A 21,302-nucleotide genomic window follows, 5' to 3' on the forward strand; every position below is an offset into this window, starting at 1 on the left:
CCGGCTAGTTTTTTGTACTTTTTAGTAGAGACGGGGTTTCACCGTGTTAGCCAGGATGGTCTCGATTTCCTGACCTCGTGATCCGCCCGTCTCGGCCTCCCAAAGTGCTGGGATTACAGGCTTGAGCCACCGCGCCCGGCCCTATAAATTTAATTTTGTATTACCACATCATGCAAAAGTGGCTAGAACATTTTGGGGTATGTTTCACCATATTTGGAAGATGTATTTGGGTTAGTTTAATTTAAACTTTAGAATGTAGGCTATGTGGTGACACAAAATACAGTGTAGGGATACTTCAAAGAAATAGACATCTTCCAAAATAGTTGAAACTGAAAATCCAGGCGAGGCCCACCTGTTTGCCAGTTAGGAGGGACATACCATTTGTATTTAGAAGCTTTGAACAGAGATAAGAATTTACTTCAAATGTCAGCTCCCATATGGAAAGTCACAAGGGTGGTTACTCCAAACAGTAGGGAGTGATTGTTGATCAAACTACTTCTCGTATTGATTTTTCTTTATAGCAGCAGGGTTTCATTTATTTAACAGTGGTTATTAATCATTCTCCCAAGCACATTGGAGAGGCTAGTGTATCACAGAATACCTGATCTTCCTTTACATATAGAATTATTATTATTATTTTTTTTTTTTTGAGGCAGAGTCTCACTCTGTCGCCCAGGCTGGAGTGCAGTGGCGCAGTCTATGCTCACTGCAAGCTCCGCCTTCCAGGTTCACCATTCTCCTGCCTCAGCCTCCCGAGTAGCTGGGACCACAGGTGCCTGCCACCATGCCCAGCTAATTTTTTGTATTTTTAGTAGAGATGGGGTTTCACCGTGTTAGCCAGGATGGTCTCGATCTCCTGACCTCACGATCTGCCCATCTTGGCCTCCCAAAGTGCTGGGATTACAAGGGTGAGCCACCGCGCCTGGCCTACTTATAGAATTTTTAAAAGTATTTTCCAATCTCTAGTCCAGATGGCTTAATGAGTTCGCCATTGACATAGCCACCCAGTGTATGAGATAGTAGACCATGGACATAGCTGACCAAAAGAGAAGTTACTTGGAAGGTTATATTGAGATACTCAGCAAGAATGTAGCACACTGTGGCAAAGAGACAGACAGATATAGATACCAATGTGTTATTTGTCATATGTATATATGACAGAGATGTTATGAGAAATAGAAGATGTATGTATGTTTAATAGACGTTTTAAGAAGAGATTGGAGGAAATGGTGGGTAATCAGTACTTGAAAGGAATTTTGAAGAAAGACTTGAGTCTTCAGGTTGAATGTATCTGCTAAGTATTAGGATAAATGAAGAAAATTCTTGCTTTTAGACATTGTAACGAAAACTTGAGAGTATGAAAAAATAAACGAAAAAATCTTAAATGATACCAGAAAACATAGATTCCAGGCTGGAGTACAGTGGTGCAATCTCTGCCCACTTCAACGTCCACCTCCCGGATTCAAGCAATTCTGCCTCAGCCTCCCAAGTAGCTGGGATTATAGGCATGAACCACCATGTCTGGCTAATGTTATATTTTTAATAGAGACAGGGTTTCTCCATGTTGGTCGGGCTGGTCTCGAACTCCCAACCTCAGGTGATCTGCCTGCCTCAGCCTCCTAAAGTGCTTGGATTACAGGAGTGAGCCACTGCGCTTGGCCCCCTGTTCTAAGGTCCCTCATCCCATTTATGAGAGCCTCATCCCCCTAATGGCCTAATCACCTCCCGAAGGCCCCATCTCTTAATACCACCACATTAGGGATTAAGCTGCAACATGAATTTTGGAGAGGACACATTCAAACTGTGGCAATTATTAGTTACCTAAATTGGCTCATGAAGATTTGAAAACTTGAATAAACCAATAATCATTAAATAAGTTGAACAGATATCAAAAGTTCCCCTTTACCTCAAAAGAGACTGGTAAAAGTTAATGAGAGTTTAGCTTGATTACTAATGCAGGGTCACTGTATGAAATCAAGCAAACCAAAAAGTGGTTCTTTGAAAAGGCAAGTGAAATTGGAAAGACCGGCCGGGTGTGGTGGCTTACACCTGTAATCCCAGCACTTTGGGAGGCTGAGGCAGGCGGATCATGAGGTCAGGAGATCGAGACCATCCTGGCTAACACAGTGAAACCCCGTCTCTACTAAAAATACAAAAAATTAGCCGAGTGTGGTGGCAGGCACCTGTAGTCCCAGCTACTCGGGAGGCTGAGGCAGGAGAATGGCGTGAACCCGGGAGGCGGAGCTTGCAGTGAGCCGAGATCATGCCACTGTACTGCAGCCTGGGCGACAAAGTGAGACTCCATCTCAAAAAAAAAAAAAAAAAAAAAAAAAAAAAAAACAAATTGGAAAGACCGTCAGCACACATTAAGACAGAGATGACACAAATTCTCAATAACAAAAATGAAAAAAAGAACATCAATATAGATCCTACAAATAATATTAAAGGACACATAATAAGAGGTATTATTAATTTAATGCCAAAACATTTGCAAAGTTAGATGAAGTGGCCAATGTCCTAGAAAAGCACTTCTGTACAAAACTGACACAAAAAGATAGGGAAAATCTGAATAATTCCATGTCTATTAACATAATGAATCTGTAAATTAATATTTTGGTGCCTAAATGGTTTCATTGGTGAATTCTTAATTTATTTATTTATTTATTTCATTTTTGAGATGGAGTTTTGCTCTTGTTGCCCAGGCTGGAGTGCAGTGGCGCCATCTCGGCTCACCGCAACCTCTTCCTCCGGGGCTCAAGACATTCTCCTGCCGCAGCCTCCTGAGTAGCTGGGATTACAGGCATGCAACACCATGCCCTACTAATTTTGTATTTTTAGTAGAGATGGGATTTCTCCATGTTGGTCAGGCTGGTCTTGAACTCCCAACCTCAGGTGATCCTCCTGCCTTGGCCTCCCAAAGTGCTGGGATTACAGTGTCAGCCACTGCACCCAGCTGGTGAATTCTTTCAAACATGAAAGAATACAACCAATGTAACATAAACTTTCAGAGAACTGAAAAGGAAAAAACACTCCCCAACCCATTTTATGAGACCAGCGTAAGTTGGATAGCAAAACTAAGAATATTATGAGAAAGAAAAATTATGGCAGTTTCTCTTATTAATATAGATATAAAAATCCTAAACAAGGCCAGGTGCAGTGGCTCACACCTGTAAATCCCAGCGCTTTGGGAGGCCAAGTCAGGCGGATCACCTGAGGTCAGGAGTTCGAGACCAGCCTGGTCAACATGATGAAACCGTGTCTCTACTAAAAATACAAAAATTAGCTGGGCACCGTGGTGCACGCATGTTGTCCCAGCTACTCAGGAGGCTGAGGATGGAGAATCGCTTGAACCCGGGAGGCAGAGGTTGCAGTGAACCAAGATTGTGCTACTCCAGCCTAGTGACAGAGCGAGACTTGGTCTCAAAAAAAAAATTCTGAACAAAATATTAGCAAGTCAAATCCAGAGATAGATAAAAATTATACACATGATGACCATGTTGGATTTAATCTGAAAATTCAAGGTTGTTTAATACTTGAAAAGCAATCTATATAATTTACCAAATTAATTTAACAAAATATATGAGGAAAATCATCTCAAAAGATATAAAGAGAGCATTTGAGGAAATCCATGCATTTATGATAAAACAACCAATTTTAAGCAAAGGAAGATTAGAAAGTAATTTCCTTAATTCGATAGAGTATTTTAAGCATCCTATGACAAATATCAAATTTAATGATTAATTCTCAAAAACCTTCCCCTTGAGATCTAGAAAAGGATACCCACAATCATCACTTCTATTCAGCTTTTCACTGTAGATTCTAATCAATGCAGTAAAGCACAGAAAAGGAAATAAAGAGTATAGAGATTGGAAAGGAAGAAATATAACTGATAAGCTAATATTATTTGTAGACAATATGATTTTATATGTAGAAAACTCAAAACAATGTATAAACAAATGTATTTAGCAAAGTCATTACATGCAAGATTTATATACAAATTATATTTCTATATATAGCAGCAATAAACATAGTGAAACTTTTAAAAAGAAACTTTTCAATAGCATAAAAACATCAGATACCTTGAAAAGTTCTTACAAAAGATTTACAAGAACCTCTATAAGCTATAAAATATTGTTGACAGAAATTAATTAATACATAAATAAATCCATGTCCATGGATTGGAATGCTCATTGTTTTAATTATGTCAATTCCTCACAGATTAATCTAGAACTTCATTGCCATCCCAAGTATAATCCTGGCAGGATTTGGGGGTTTTGGGTGGAATCTGATAAGCTGACTCTAAAATGTGTATGAAAACTGCAAAGGAATAAGAATAGCCAAGACAATTTATAAGAGTAATAAACTGTAAAGACTTCCACTATCAGATATGAAGATTTATTATGATTTTTTTTTTTTTTTTTTTTTTGGAGACAAAGTCTCGCTGTATCGCCTAGGCTGGAATGCAGTGGCGTGATCTCAGCTCACTGCAACCCCTGCCTACCACATTCAAGCGTTTGTTGCCCAGGCTGGAGTGCAGTGGCACAATCTTGGCTCACTGCAACCTCCACCTCACAGGTTCGAATGATTCTTCTCCTTCAGCCTCCTGAGTAGCTGAGATTACAGGTGCATGCCACAACACCCGGATAATTTTTGTATTTTTAGTTAGAGATGGGGTTTCACTATGTTGGCCAGGCTGGTCTTAAACTCCTGACCTCAAGTGATCCACCCACCTCAGCCTCCCAAAGTGCTGGGATTACAGGCATGAGCCACCATGCCCGACCTACTGTGCTATTTTATACAAGGGACTTTAACATCCATGGATTTTGGTATTTGTTGGGGTCCTGGAACCAGTCCTCACTGGATACTGAGGGAGGAACAACTGTATTCACCATAAATCACTTTGTAGGATCAATTGACCTCATCAGTCTGGTACATAATGGCCCAGGCCTCACGCATACAAAAACATTTGTAAAGCAGAATATTTCATGGGCTCAGAGGTTATCTCTCAGAATCCAGCCAAGGGCCACTCCTGAAAACAAAGCTTTCTTTGGAATGTACAGGGTTTGAGCAACCACGACATACATTGCATCACAACAGGAGATACATTCTGAGAAAGGTGGTTTTTAGTTGATTTCATCATTGTGAACATCATAGACTGTACCTACACAAATCTAGATAGTATAGGTTTGCCTTGGAAATGGGGAGATGGTAAGGTTGTTCAGATGCTGTTAGGTATAAATTATAGTTACCATACTTCTTTCATTTCCTTGATTTCTCTTTACCTTCCACAAGTCCAGTCAATCAGTCAATAGACTGCTCCCTGTGCCTACTATATGCAGGGCCTATATATACCTTGAGATAGAAATGTGGTCTTTTTGCCCTAATATGTTCCTGATAATGAAATCAATTCAAAAGCCAGTCAATAGTTTTCCTACAATTGTTTTGTGTAAAAAGCCTGCAGTAACATTTTTGTTACAGTTTGTATACCCCAGCCTCCCATCTCTCATGATAATAACTCATATCTCAACAGATTATAAGTCATCACGTGTCATTTACCTTCCGGATACTTGAAATAGTCACAACTCTAGGTATTAAATTGAATAATGCAAGATAAGTTGAATGTGTTAACTACCAAATGAATAAATGAAATGATAGCGAATATTACCAATAGATGGCTAGAAAAAAGAGGTTGCCGTCCTTAAACTTTCTTTTTCATTCTCTCTAGGTTTATTGTAACTAGATCTAATAGTTTCATGTTGCTTATAATAGTGGCAATATAATAAATTAATGACATAAAAATATAAACTTAAAAATAAAATAGTTGAGAAATTGAAACCCATAAATGAACATTGGACTAATGAAGCAAAAGTGACTCATCTTGATGTTTCCTTTGACTTTTGTACAGAATTAAAATATACAGCCTAGTTTTTCTTGATTGAAATACCCTTTTGTGATTAAGAAATGTTATTATCCTCTTATTTTCTACTGGTTTTTATTTTTGAACGTGTTTCTATTTTATTTCACCAACAATTTAAAACTATCTTTAGGGCCAGGTGCGGTGGCTCATGCCTGTAATCCCAGCACTTTGGGAGGCTGAGGTGGGCGGATCACAAGGTCAAAAGATCAAGACCATCCTGGCCAACATGGTGAAACCCCATCTCTACCAAAAATACAAAAATCAGCTGGGTGTGGTGGCATGCACCTGTAGTCCCAGCTACTGGGAAGGCTGAGGCAGGAGAATCTCTTGAACCCGGGAGGCAGAGGTTGCAGTGAGCTGAGATCACGCTCTTGCACTCCAGCCTGGCGATAGAACAAGACTCCGTCTCAAAAATATAATATAATAAAATTTTTAAAAACTATCTTTATTTACCAAAGACTGCCAAAGTCATATGAACTTCAAAAGCATGCAGGCTAGTTATTTAATTTACGAGTTCATTTATTTATAGGTCAGTGATACCATGTAGATAGTATACAAACATACATGTGTACCTGTACACATAATACAGACAGACAAAAGTAAAGACTTTACAACTTTGATTTTAAAATTTTAGCCATGAGGCCGGGTGTGGTGGCTCATGCCTGTAATCCCAGCACTTTGGGAGGCCGAGTTGGGCAGATCATTTGAAGTCAGGTGTTTGAGAGCAGCCTGGCCAACATGGCAAAACCTGGTCTTACTAAAAATGCAAAAAGAAATGTAGATGGGTGTTGTGGTGTACCCCTGTAATCCCAGCTACTGGAGAGGCTGAGGCAGAAGAATCGCTTGAACCCAGGAAATGGAGGTTGTAGTGAGCTGAGATTGCAACACTGCACTCCAGCCTGGGCGACAGAGTGAGACTTCATCTAAAAAAAAAAATTTTTTTTGGCTGGGCGCGGTGGCTCAAGCCTGTAATCCCAGCACTTTGGGAGGCCGAGACGGGCGGATCACGAGGTCAGGAGATCGAGACCATCCTGGCTAACACAGTGAAACCCCGTCTCTACTAAAAAATACAAAAAAAAAACTAGCCGGGCGAGGTGGCGGGCGCCTGTAGTCCCAGCTACTCGGGAGGCTGAGGCAGGAGAATGGCGTAAACCCGGGAGGCGGAGCTTGCAGTGAGCCGAGATCCGGCCACTGCGCTCCAGCCTGGGCGACAGAGCAAGACTCTGTCTCAAAAAAAAAAAAAAAAAAAAAAAAAAAAATTTTTTTTTTTTAATAAAAAATAAAATTTTAGCCGGGCGCGGTGGCTCAAGCCTGTAATCCCAGCACTTTGGGAGGCCGAGATGGGCGGATCACGAGGTCAGGAGATCGAGACCATCCTGACTAACACGGTGAAACCCCGTCTCTACTAAAAATACAAAACTTAGCCGGGTGCGGTGGCGGGCGCCTGTAGTCCCAGCTACACGGGAGGCTGAGGCAGGAGAATGGCGTGAACCCGGGAGGCGGAGCTTGCAGTGAGCTGAGATGCGGCCACTGCACTCCAGCCTGGGCAGCAGAGCGAGACTCTGCCTCAAAATAAATAAATAAATAAATAAATAATAAAATAAAATAAAATAAAATTTTAGCCACGAGAAATGGCTATATTTGCTTTCTCATTTAACATTTGCTTTCTCATACCTTCCCAATAAAACTCACTAGTTTAAAAGGATAGTTGTAGTCAAAAGTATCAAACTATGCCTTTGTAAATTGAAAAGGTTAAAGTTTATCTATTCCACATGACCGAAGCTCTTACTGAATTTCTTTTTTTTTTTTTTTTTTTTTTTTTTTTTTGAGGCGGAGTTTCACTCTTGTTGCCGAGGCTGGAGTGCAATGGCACGATCTCGGCTCACCACAACCTCCACCTCCCAGGCTCAAGCAATTCTCCTGCCTCAGCCTCCCTAGTAGCTGGGATTATAGGCATGCGCCACCACGCCCAGCTAATTTTGTATTTTCAGTAGAGACGGGGTTTCTCCATGTTGGTCAGGCTGGTCTCGAACTCCTGACCTCAGGTGATCCACCCGCCTCAGCCTCCCAAAGTGCTGGAATTACAGGTGTGAGCCACTGCGCCCGGCCTAGCTCTTATTGAATTTCTTCTCTACTACTTTCTGAAGTTTGTAGTCTGATATTTGAGATGTCTTACAGAATGTCTAGCATTCTGTGTGAAGTTTTATTGTGTTTAATGTGAATTGAAAAGTGCGTTAAATTTTCACCTGATTAGGTGATGTGGAGCATGTGAAGTTAGACCAGATGGTATATGAATTAAAGTAAAATGTATGAAAAATTACTTCATATGCATGCAATACATGCTTATTATATATTTAATATACTTTAGCTCACTTAGCTCAGAAAAGGAATTTAAATATTGAAAATAATCTTTTACAATTTTTCAAACTTAATACAACTCAAAGACTTTCAATAGCTAGTGGGTGTGTTGTTTCTTTGTGTTCTCATGTTTAAACTATTGGGATGAAGCTATCTTGTTGCTGATAATCAAATCATTTTCAGCTGGCCACCAGAGTGAAAATAATATTCAAGTGCACAATTGAATTTTGCAACAATATAAGGAAATACGGGATCCAAACTAAATATAATTACTTTGTTACTCCCCTAGCTGGGCACAGATTTAACAGTTTTGTTACTGAGCAGCAGAATTGTACTAAAGGTTGTAAAAAGTTGAAATGCCTCAGAGATGAAATCTGCTATTTAATTCCTGTTAAGACACATCATAAGCCGGGTGTGGTGACTCACACCTGTAATCCCAGCACTTTGGGAGGCTGAGGCTGGCAGATCACAAGGTCAGGAGATTGAGACCATCCTGGCTAACACAGTGAAACCCCATCTCTCCTAAAAATACAAAAAATTAGCCGGGCGTGGTTGGGCACCTATAGTCCCAGCTACTCAGGAGGCTGAGGCAGAAGAATGACGTGAACCCGGGAGGCGGAGCTTGCAGTGAGCCGAGATTGCGCCACTGCACTCCAGCCTGGGTGACAGAGCGAGACTCCATCTCAGAACACACACACACACACACATCATAGATTTATACCATCAAATGATAACTTTGCCCTCATTACTTTTTTCTCTTCTTAAATATTGTCATTCCCCAAGATCACTTCCTTGACTTATAGCTATTTTCTGTAAATATTTATTTCCTAAAATAAATTATATTCTGATAGTTTAACCGATCACCTTGAAATTTATGAGTTTTAAATCTACATGCTTATCTCTCACTTTGCATCTAGATTCTAGATCCATATAACCATGTGTCTATAAAACATTTTCGTTTGGATGTCATACTGTAGCCCCAAATTCAGTTTATCTAAAGCAACATTTGCTTTCTCATACCTTCCCAATTTGGGTATAGGTAGCATTAACTGTAGTTTCCAGACTAGGGTTCGGAATAATCCTTTGACTCTTTCTGCTCTATTATGTCATATATTCGTTTTGTCATTTTCAAATGTATCTGATTCATCAGTTTCTAACATTTCCTCCATCTTCCTAGTGTAAGTCCTCATAGCTTCTTACCTAAATAGCTACTGGAGATACAGTAAGGCATAAGGCAGATCAGATTTCTTTTTTTTTTTTTTTTTTTGAGACGGAGTCTGGCTCTGTCGTCCAGGCTGGAGTACAGTGGCCGGATCTCAGCTCACTGCAAGCTCCGCCTCCCGGGTTTACGCCATTCTCCTGCCTCAGCCTCCCGAGTAGCTGGGACTACAGGCGCCCGCCACCTCGCCCGGCTAGTTTTTGTATTTTTTAGTAGAGACGGGGTTTCACCGTGTTAGCCAGGATGGTCTCGATCTCCTGACCTCGTGATTCGCCCGTCTCGGCCTCCCAAAGTGCTGGGATTACAGGCTTGAGCCACCGCGCCCGGCCGGCAGATCAGATTTCTGTTCTCAGGGAGCTTAAAAGAAATCTTGACTACTGGTTATTGCCTCCTACATAATGTTCAAACTCACTCTATCAAAAGGAAGCCAACTGAAGCCACTGTCTCCATGTTCAGATGTTACTTTCTAGAGCACTATGCAATAGCACACATACCATCACTTCCTAATTTGTTTACTTATCTGTTTTCCTTACTATACTCAGTTATAGGAGATGAAGATAGGATGTTATTTTTGCTTTCTATTTTTATTTTTGAGACAGAGTCTCATTCTGTCACCCAGGCTGGAATGCAGCAGTATGATCATAGCTTACTGCAGCCTGAAACTCCTAGGCTGAAGGCTCCTGAGTAGCTGAGACTACAGGTGTGCGTCACCATGCCCAACTGTAGATTTATGATTTATTTTTGTATCACAGTGCATATAGTGCAATACCTATCACATACATCAGTGAACCATGGATGGATGAAGGAGCATTGTAGATACTTCCATACACTTTGTCATTGGATTTAAACAGTGACCACAAGTGAATAGAGGAGACTTTTTTTTTTTTTTTTTTTTTTTTTTTTGAGACAGAATTTCACTCTTGTTGCCCAGGCTGAAGTGCAAATAGAGCAATCTTGGCTCACTGCAACCTCCGCCTCCCAGGTTCAAGCGATTCTCCTGCCTCAGCCTCCCAAGGAGCTGGGATTACAGCCACCCGCCACCACGGCCAGCTACTTTTTTGTGTTTTTAATAGAGATGGGGTTTCTCCATGTTGGCCAGGCTGGTCTCAAACTCCTGACCTCAGGTGATCCACCCACCTTGGCCTCCCAAAGTTCTGGGATTACAGGCATGAGCCACCATGCCTGACCCTGTAATTATCCTTAATTTGCTTGTTGAAACTTACTCTTTCTCATATAAATCCAGTCAAATTAATCTTTTCACTGTCTTCTAAATACCCCATCTTTGTTCTTACCTGTTCTTTCAATGCTTCTTTCTTTCCCTGTCATAGTCTAATATAATTGCCTTCTTTTTGAAACTTTCTCTTCTCTCACATTGACACGTTGCTCTTAAATGTTGAATAAGTTAGCAGTCTGTTATATTGATCAATATTATGCATTTTTGTCTGTACCATTATATTCATTCAATGTTTAATGCAAAGTTTGTCTGATCTCCTTATCCTGATTGGCAACTCTGTGTAGTTGATTCTGTGTTTTTCAACTTTTGTTGTCTGTGAGAATGTTGGAAGCCCAGTATTAAAGGTTAGCTATAAATATTTCTCCAAACACGATGATTCTGTATATATAATAGCACAGATCACTATTTAACAAAGGGCAATTGTGTCATTATTCATTCTTGTTGATATGTTTATTATCTCTGAGTATCACTGTAATTATAGTATTAAAATTTTGACTAAATTTAGGCTAGGCAGATCATCAAACACCTAAAAAAAGGAAATTTTACATTGTTCTGTTGGAATATTATAGTAGGTACAAGTGGGACATTTCTTTATTCCATGTCTGACAATATTAGTAAATGATATATATATTTTTTAGTACCTTGTCTTAGCCTAATTTTTTGAGTCTTCTGTATTTCATAACTTTGATTTTAAAATGAAGGCCGGGTGTGGTGGCTCACTCTGTAATCCCAGCACTGTGGGAGGCCATCTCAAAAAAAAAAAAAAAAAAAAAGAAGGGAGGGTGTGGGGACAACAGGAGACTGAAGTAATTGGAGTAACTGGGGCCAATAAAAAGAGCCCCAGTTTGGGAGGCGGGCAGATCACCTGAGGTCAGGAGTTCAAGACCAGCATGGCCAACATGGTGAAATCCCGTCTCTACTAAAAATACAAAAATTAGCCGGTCGTGGTGGTGGGCGCCTGTAATCCTAGCTACTTAGGAGGCCGAAGCAGGAGAATCACTTGAACCTGGGAGGTGGAGGTTGCAGTGAGCTGATATCCGGCTACTGCACTCCAGCCTGGGCGACAGAGTGAGACTCGGTCTCAAAAAGAATAAAAAAAGAAAAAATATAGATTTCTGTAAATCTCGGGCCGGGCGCGGTGGCTCAAGCCTGTAATCCCAGCACTTTGGGAGGCCGAGACGGGTGGATCACGAGGTCAGGAGATCGAGACCATCCTGGCGAACACGGTGAAACCCCGTCTCTACTAAAAAAATACAAAAAACTAGCCGGGCGAGGTGGCGGGCGCCTGTAGTCCCAGCTACACAGGAGGCTGAGGCAGGAGAATGGCGTAAACCCGGGAGGCGGAGCTTGCAGTGAGCTGAGATCCGGCCACTGCGCTCCAGCCCCGGCGACAGAGCGAGACTCCGTCTCAAAAAAAAAAAAAAAAAAAAGATTTCTGTAAATCTCTTTTTACTGCTTATATTGACATCATTTATTTTATTATTCAAAAAGATAATAAAACTCATCAAAATGTTTGATTTATAATTAGGAGACAGAGTATTTTCTTACAAATAGCCTACCTATTCTCCTGTATGTTTCTTTTCTCTAACTCTATTTCATCCACTTTTCTATTTATTTATTTATTGTACATACTCCAAGCTTATACTAGAATAGTTTTTAAATGAATTCATGCTCTTTTTATTGGCCCCAGTTACTCCAATTACTTCAGTCTCCTGTTGTCCCCACACCCTCCCTTCTTTTTTTTTTTTTGAGACGGAGTTTCACTCTTGTTGCCCAGGCTGGAGTGCAATGGTACAATCTCAGTGAGCGGCAACCTCCGCCTCCTGGGTTCAAGCAGTTCTCCTGCCTCAGCCTCCCAAGTAGCTGGGATTACATGCATGCACCACCACGCCTGCCTAATTTTGTATTTTAGTAGAGACAGGGTTTCTCCGTGTTGGTCAGGCTGGTCTTGAACTCCCAACCTCAGGTGATCTGCCCACCTCGCCGCCTTTTCTTTTTTTTTTAGACAGTCTTGTTCTGTCGCCCAGGCTGGAGTGCAGTGGCCCAATCTCGGCTCACTGCAAGCTCTGCCTCCTGGGTTCACACCATTCTCCTGACTCAGCCTCCCCAGTAGCTGGGACTACAGGCGCTCACCACCACGCCCGACTAATTTTCTATATTTTTAGTAGAGATGGTGTTTCACCGTGTTAGCCAGGATGGTCTTGATCTCCTGATCTTGTGATCCGTCCGCCTTGGCCTCCCAAAGTGCTGGGATTACAGGCGTGAGCCACTGTGCCCGGCCACGCCCGCCCTTCTTTAAAAGCCTCTGTAAGTGTAATTTGTCCTTTAATGATTTTCCTGATGGACTCTTTACCCAACAATTAGAAATACATTGGCTTGATGATGTAATGAACCATCTGTAGAATCGACCAGTACCCCCATAATTCTATTTGTACTTAACCTTTCTTTCCAAGCAAAGGAAGCTGTTAATTTTTTTCCTGAGTGTTCCATTGCAATGTAAATTTTACTTATTTATCTATTTATTTATTTTTAGAGATAGAGTCTTGCTGGGGTGCAGTGGCACAATCATAGCTCACTATAACCTCAAACTCGTGGCCTTAAATGATCCTCCTGCATCAACCTCCCAAGTAGATAAGACTGCAGAAACCCGGCTAATTTTTTTTTTTTTTTTTTTTTAAAGAGAAGAGGTCTCACTCTGTCACCCAGGCTAAAGTGCAGTGGCAATATCCTAACTCACTGTAGCCTTGGACTCCTGGGCTTAAGCAGTCCTCCTACCTTAGCCTCCTGAGTAGCTGAGACTATAGGTGTGGACCACCATACCCGGCTAATTTTTGTATTTTTTGTAGAGATGGATCTCACTATGTTAACCGAGGCTGGTCTCGAACTCCTGGGCTTAAGCAATCCTCCCACCTTGGCCTCCCAAAGTACTGCTATGATAGGCATACGCCACTGCACCCAGCCTGCAATGTAAATTTTTGAAATATATTTTTTAAAATTTAGACCTATCACAGAAAGTTGTTAAATTTCTAAGTCTCAAATTCTTGCATTATTAGGAAGTTAATTTTATGGATTAAAATAAATCTACTTTTATGCTAAGTTAAACTTAATGTCTAAGTATAGTTTTAGTTGTACTTGCATTTCTAATTCAGATCCTAGTGTGCCTAACTTTTTTATTTTCATTGTCTAATTGTTGAATAGTTTTCTACAGTAGGTATTATGTCTATTTATCTTCTTCTTTTTTTTTTTTTTTTTTTGAGATGGAGTCTTGCTCTTGTCACCCAGGCTGGAGTGCAATGGCACAATCTCGGCTCACTGCAGCCTCTGCCTCCCAGACTCAAGCAATTCTCCTGCCTCAGCCTCTTGTGTAGCTGGGATTACAGGCACCTGCCACCAAGCCTGGCTAATTTCTGTATTTTTAGTAGAGATGGGGTTTTACCATGTTTGCAAGGCTATTCTCGAACTACTGACCTCAGGTGATCCACCCACCTTGGCCTTCCATAGTGCCGGGATTACAGGTGTGAGCCACTGCACCAGGCCTGTCTTCTTGATTTCTAATGGTTATGAATGTGTACAATATAATGGCCTGATATAGGTCAGTTTTCTTAAGATTCCATTGACTTTTTTAAAAATCTGGCTTAGGAAATGAGAAGAGATACACCAGAATTACTTGAGGTGTTTTTTTTTGTTTTTGTTTTTGTTTTTTTTAAACCACTAGGAATTCTGATGGCTTACTTTCTTTGCCATCCCTTTTTGGAAATCCAAAATGTACGCCACCATACCTAGCTAAGTTTTGTATTTTTTGTAGAGAAAGGTTTTGCCATGTTGCCCAGGCTGGTGTCAAACTCTTGAGCTCAAGCGATCCACCCACCTCAGCCTCCCAAAGTTCTGGGATTACAAGCGTGGGCCACTGCACCAGGCCTAGATTTTCAAATTTTAAATATGTATCATATCTAGTAATAAAATAATGTATTCTCCTAAAATGTTAATTTAGACACACTTATATTGGAGAAGTCATTGGTTATTATGAAAACATTCCTAAAAATGGTGCCCATTTCTTTAAGAAATCATTCAAATCTTAAGTGGCAAGCACTAAAATTAACACAAAAGAGAAATTCTTTTTTAAAGAGAAGTTATGTATTTTCAGAGTCTTCGCTCTTACATACTTTTGTCTTGGATAACCTTCACAAAATGTATCCTTTTATATCCAGTACCCCAAAAGTTGCCAGGTTTCACTTGTCTACTTTCTGGTCTGCCTTCAGTATAGATTCCTTCTTTTCTTCTCTCTTTACTCTTGAATTAATCCTCTACCTACTTCACAGGCCGATTCTTTGATGAGAATGAATCCCCTGTTGATCCGCAGCATGGCTCTAAACTGGCGGATTATAATGGGGATGATGGTAACGTAGGTGAGTATGAGGCAGACAAGCAGGCTGAGCTGGCTTACAATGAGGAAGAAGATGGTGATGGTGGAGAGGAAGACGTCCAAGGTGAGCGTGGGCCTGGCCTCCATGCTATAACCATGAAACCCACCTCTAAGTTTTTTGGTTGAATTTGTGTAGAATTTTCCCTACCTATTAGTGGCAGTGTAACCTAAATTTTTTGTTTTTTCTTTGAGATGGAGTTTTGCTCTTGTTGCCCAGGCTGGAGTCCAATGGCGCGATCTCGGCTCATCGCAACCTCCACCTTCCAGGTTCAAGCGATTGTCCTGCCTCAGCCTCCTGAGTAGCTGGGATTACAGGCATGCACCACCACGCCTGGCTAATTTTGTATTTTCAGTAGAGACGGGGTTTCTCTATGTTGGTCAGGCTGGTCTCAAACTCCTGACCTCAGGTGATCCACCCGCCTCAGGCTCCCAAAGTGTTGGGATTACAGGCGTGAACCACCGCGCCCAGCCAACCTCAGTATTAATACGAAGAGGTTCTGTGCAGTTTTTCAGTTTTATTTTGAAAACTGTTTTATAATAGTGGCATTTGTAAATCTGTAAATTATTTTAATTTTTTAAAATTTTGGTTATCGTGTATTATTGATACAGCTACAATTTAAAACTTAGAATCTTCAGAAATTTTAGAATTAAATTGTTTAAAATGACTCTAGACTACCTAAGGCAAATGCTCCTAGAAAATACACTTTTCCAATTTCTCATCTAAAAACATTTCATTACAAATATTGCCCAGGTAGCTTTTTCGTTATAAGGAAAGCCACAAAGGGAATGGTCTTCTCCACACTGAAGATAAGATTATTTCACCACTGACACAGCAGAGGAAGGCTAATTTTGAATTTTTTCTGAGAGGCTTAAAATTTATATTTAACAATCAATGTGTGAAGATTTGTTTTATATTTATTACACAGATTCAACATATTTTTCTTATTCACTGTTACTTCTGCTGAGCATTTAACTTAATGAAAGTTCAGAATCTACCTGTGTGCATGCAGCCCTACCCATGCATGCATATCAGAGTGTTTTTCTCTTTTGCAAGTTTTTAGGCCAGTTTTCTGCCTGCTTATATTGTTTAGTAGTATTTGTGGAGCTATTTCTCTTTTCTGTAAAAGTTGATTGTGACCTTAGTGGGTGATACGTTAAATTTTTATGTGATGCATGGAAATTTTTCATCATAACATGCTTGATTTCTTCCTTACCTGTTTTCAAAGTAATTAAATTTTTATTTAGGCTTATGACAAGCATTGTTTCTATAAAACCCAGAAGAAAATGTAGTTGTTCTACAAAATTATATGGTTTGTAGAAAAAAGGGAAACTAGAGACTCTGACTTCTACCTAGGCACTGTTATAATAGTTCATTTAGTTTAGGAAAATTATGATTACTGGGGATAGAAAAGAGATTAATATGTGCTAGGAGTTATATAAGGTTATATTTATAAGAATTTCTCAAACACTTTTTGGTAATATTGATATTGATATACATATAACCTTACAATATTATGTACTTTTTCTGTAATCTCATCCTTTTTTCATAAATTTTATCTTTTTTTTCTCATTGCTTTTGTGATTTGTTTGGATTATATTTGTTTGCAATTATTTATAATGTTTTAAGGTTTTTTCATGCATGTATATCATATCAGCAATTAGATTGTAAGCTCTTGGAGGGCAGGAATTTTTATTTATTTTGCCTTCCATTTTGTTTGTATCCTTTTCTACCTTCATGCCCACCTCCCACAGTACTTTGTGCATTACCCACCCGCCACAGTACTTTGCACATTGTCATTAACTGATAATTATATGCTTTTCTCATTGAGCTTTTATTCTTATAACTGTGACTAGGGTAATAACTCTTTAACTTCTGGTCTTATAAGCTGCTTGGTTTACACTTTCAATATTCTCTAATTTTTTTTAAGGGCTTTTTCATCTCATTGGATAATTTTGAGATTTTTATTATAATGGTTTATCTCAGTCTTTGTTTTCAGTCATTTCTTATATTTTATCTATCTTAAAGTTGATAATTGTCACAAAATTTTGATTTAATATTTGTATGGGTTTCAATCTATTGTACGTAAATTTATTTTCAGTGCCTTCTCTCTCCCTCTCTTGTACTCTTCTCCTTCTTCCTCCCCTGGTTCTCACTGCCACCTCCTACTTCAAGTCCCCAAGACCCTCATGTTGTCCTCCCATTCCTTTCACAAGAAAATAGATTCTAAGGATTGAAGAAATGACAAAAGATGATGTCCTCAGTGAAGTAGAGAAGGGGTTGTTACCTTTTTGGATTTCCCTGTTTGCAAGTTAATCTTACTGGAACTGAGTGTTGCCATTTACCATTTCTTGTCTCATTCTGGCATTCTCTAGATGATAGTGGCAGGATAGGGCACCTATAAAGGGGACCAAGAACAAAAAGATGCAGGAACATCAGCTCCAACAAATAAAGAGGGCTAAGTAAGGAATACTGAGGAGACTTAAATAATTGGTTTTTGTTTGTTTGTTTGTTTTATTTTTTTTATATTTTTTATTTTTTGAGACGGAGTCTTGCTCTGTCACCCAGGCTGGAGTGCAGTGGCGCAATCTCGGCTCACTGCAAGCTCCGCCTCCTGGGTTTACGCCATTCTCCTGCCTCAGCCTCCCAAGTAGCTGGGACTACAGGTGCCAGCTACTACAGGTGCAAGCTGCAATACAGGTGCAAGCTGGGACCACCACCTTGCCCGGCTAGTTTTTTGTATTTTTAGTAGAGACGGGGCTTCACCATGGTAGCCAGGATGGTCTCGATCTCCTGACCTCGTGATCCGCCCGCCTGGGCCTCCCAAAGTGCTGGGATTACAGGCTTGAGCCACCGCACCCGGCCTAAATAATTGTTAACATGTTCCAGGGATTCTTTTTTTTTTAATTGAGATGGAGTCTTGCTCTGTCACCCAGGCTGAAGCTGAATCTTCCTGTTGTAGAGTTGATTTTTTTTTTTTTTTTTTGAGACAGAGTCTCATGTCATCCAGGCTGGAGTGCAGTGGTGCAATCTCAGCTCACTGCAACCTCTGCTTCCAGGGTTCAAGCAATTCTCTTGCCTCAGCCTCCCAAATAGCTGGGACTACAGCCGTGCACCACCATGTCCATCTAAGTTTTGTATTTTTAGTAGAAATGGGGTTTCACCATGTTGGCCAGGCTGGTTTGAACTCCTGACCTCAAGTGATCCACCTGCCCCAGCCTCCCAAAGTGCTGGGATTACAGGCATGAGCCACCACACCTGGCCATCCAGGGATTCTTTAGGTATATTATTGACTGTCCAAAAAGTAGGGAGAGGTAATTATGGCTGTTCCCTAATTTATCAACAAATTGGATTCCAAGTGTTCATTACTGTGCCAATGTGGAAATAATGGTTGCGTTCCCAGTACGGTTTGTACTTGTAGCCAAAGCAGGCAGAACATAGAGTAGAAAAAACATTAGTCGGCCAGGCACAGTGGCTTACACCTGTGATTCCAGCACTTTGGGAGGCCAAGGCGGGCGGATCACCTGAGGTCAGGAGTTCAAGACCAGCCTGGCCAACATCTCTACTAAAAAATACAAAAATTAGCTGGGCGTGGTGGCAGGTGCCTGTAGTCCCAGCTACTCAGGAGGCTGAGGCAGGAGAATTGCTTGAACCCGGGAGGCAGAGGTGTGGTAAGCCGAGATCGCACCATTGCACTCCAGCCTAGGTAACAGAATGAGACTCTGTCTCAAAAAAAGAAAGAAAGAAAAAAAAAATTAGTCTAGAATCAAGAGATAGTCTATGTATTGCTTTTCAAGTCACTTAAACTCTCTGGGCCACAATTTCTTCATCTGTATGAAGACTGCTGAATTAGAATACATGATCTTTCTCAGTTTTAAAATTCTGTGGCCACATTCAAGTTGGAATCACTATATATATAACACAAGTATTATTAGAAAATACGTTTCAGATTTCAGGATGTCTGAAACAGATCTATTCCCAAATCCATGAAAGAAGGTAGAAACTTTATTGCCACCATTGTGACTCTACAGCGAAAGATAACAAAAAATGAAGCACACACTTAGTGTTCTATTGATAGGGGCTCTTCTCTGCTCTCTAGTAGTAGGAGTAGTTTCTTAAGTTGTGAGGTCCCTAGGATTAGAGATTCCAGCTGCAGGATAAGATTCTGGCTTCACCTAAGTATACTCTGGCTTTGGTCTCCAAAATTGTATATTATGAATTGAGGCTTTGGCAGCATATCTGCCAGTAGGGAGCTGAAGCATTCCAGCCTTATCTCTGATACCTGTTCATTACATTATTAATCATTGGGGTCAGCACTACTTGTAGAGTGTTTTGTAGAATTAAGTGAGGCCTAGTTTTCCTGTGTTTACAATTATTTATATATATAATTATACATATAAATTATATATAAATGATATTTATATAAAATATACATTCTTATATATTTTAATAAAAATGTGTTTGCATATTTATATAGATATATAAATGGTTATATATTTATATTATATATTTATATCATACATGTATAATATATTTCTACTATATATTTATAATATATTTCTATTATATATATATATTTTTTTATATATATATATATTTTTTTTTTTTAGACAGGGTCTCCCTCTGTCACCCAGGCTGGAGTGCAGTGACATGATCATGGCTCACTGCAGCCTCAACCTCTTGGGGTCAAGTGATCCTCCCACCTCAGTCTCCTGAGCATCTGGGACTACAGGCACGCACCACCATGGCTGGCTAGTTTTTTGTATTTTTTGTAGTGGCAGAGTTTAGCCGTGTTTCCCATGTTTCCCAGGCTGGTCTTAAACTCCTGGACTCAAGCAATCAGGCCACCTTGGTCTCCCAAAGTGCTGGGATTATAGGCATGAGCCACTGCACCTGGCTCCTCACTGGCTTTTTGCCTTTTTGCTCCAAGTTCTTGCTTTTTTTTTTTTTTTAATTTTTTAAATTTTCTAAGATGGGGTCTTGGTATGTTGCCCAGGCTAGTTTCAAACTCCTGAGCTCAAGCTATCCACTTGCCTCAGCCTCCCAAAGTGTTGGGATCACAGGCGTGAGCCACTGCACCCAGGCGATAGAGCTTTCTTTCTTTTTTTTTTTTTTTTATTTTGTCGCCCAGGCTGGAGTACAATGGTGTGATCTCAACTCACTGCAACCTCCCCCTCCCAGGTTCAAGCAATTCTCTTGCGTCAGCCTCCTGAGTAGCTGGAATTGCAGGCGTCAGCCACCATGTCCAGCTAATTTTTGTATTTTTACTAGAGACAGGGTTTCACCATGTTGGCCAGGCTCGTCTCTTTGGCTAGGCTGGTCTTGAACTCCTGACTTCATGATCTGCCCACCTCAGCTTCCCAAAGTGCTGGGATTACAGGCGTGAGAAACCACACCCAGCCATGGTAGCACTTTCTTTAATGGAGGTAGCCTTTCTTGACTTCAGAGGGAATTTAGGAATTATTTAATAAATTATGGATGTCTTTAAAATATTTCCTTTAATATTCATTTTACCTTGATGAACTATATAATATTTTGCTGCTTCCTAAAGTGAACTAAAATACTAGTTCTTTTTTTTTTTTTGAGACGGAGTCTTGCTCTGTCGCCCAGGCTGGAGTGCAGTGGCGCGATCTCCGCTCACTGCGAGCTCCGACCCCCCGGGTTCACGCGATTCTCCTGCTTCAGCCTCCCGAGTAGCTGGGACTACAGGCGCCCGCCACCTCGCCCGGCTAGTTTTTTCGTATTTTTTAGTAGAGACGGGGTTTCACCGTGTTAGCCAGGATGGTCTCGATCTCCTGGCCTCCTGATCCGCCCGCGTCGGCCTCCCAAAGTGCTGGGATTACAGGCTTGAGCCACCACGCCCGGCCAATACTAGTTCTTATATTTAGTGGTTATCTGTTATTCTACATTAGATTTCTTAGGTGATTTCATAATCACGTACTACTGCTTGTTTGTTTGTTTTTGTTTTTTGAGACGGAGTCTTGCTCTATGCCCAGGCTGGAGTGCAGTGGCGCAATCTTGGCTCACTGCAACTTCCGCCTCCTGGGTTCACGCCATTCTCCTGCCTCAGCCCCCCAAGTAGCTGGGACTACAGGCGCCCGCCACTATACCCAGCTAATTTTTTGTATTTTTAGTAGAGATGGGGTTTCACCT

The 21,302-nt window shown here is 40.7% G+C and overlaps 1 protein-coding gene across 6 annotated transcripts in view; it reads left to right on the forward strand.

The window, feature by feature from the left end:
* The window catches only part of GOLM2 (golgi membrane protein 2), a 128,590-nt gene that overhangs the window by 100,380 nt on the left and 6,908 nt on the right, over nucleotides 1–21,302 (forward strand). For 4 of the 6 annotated variants that reach the window (XM_065547857.2, XM_005559396.5, XM_065547858.2 and 1 more), the window contains one exon: nucleotides 15,048–15,215. The exons of the other annotated variants lie outside the window; for them this stretch is intronic. In XM_065547857.2, coding sequence (XP_065403929.1) covers nucleotides 15,048–15,215 — 168 coding nt within the window. The remainder of the gene's footprint in view (nucleotides 1–15,047; nucleotides 15,216–21,302) is intronic. 6 annotated transcript variants of the gene reach the window in all.

This window comes from Macaca fascicularis, chromosome 7, assembly GCF_037993035.2.
Source record: "Macaca fascicularis isolate 582-1 chromosome 7, T2T-MFA8v1.1".
NCBI lineage: Eukaryota > Metazoa > Chordata > Mammalia > Primates > Cercopithecidae > Macaca > Macaca fascicularis.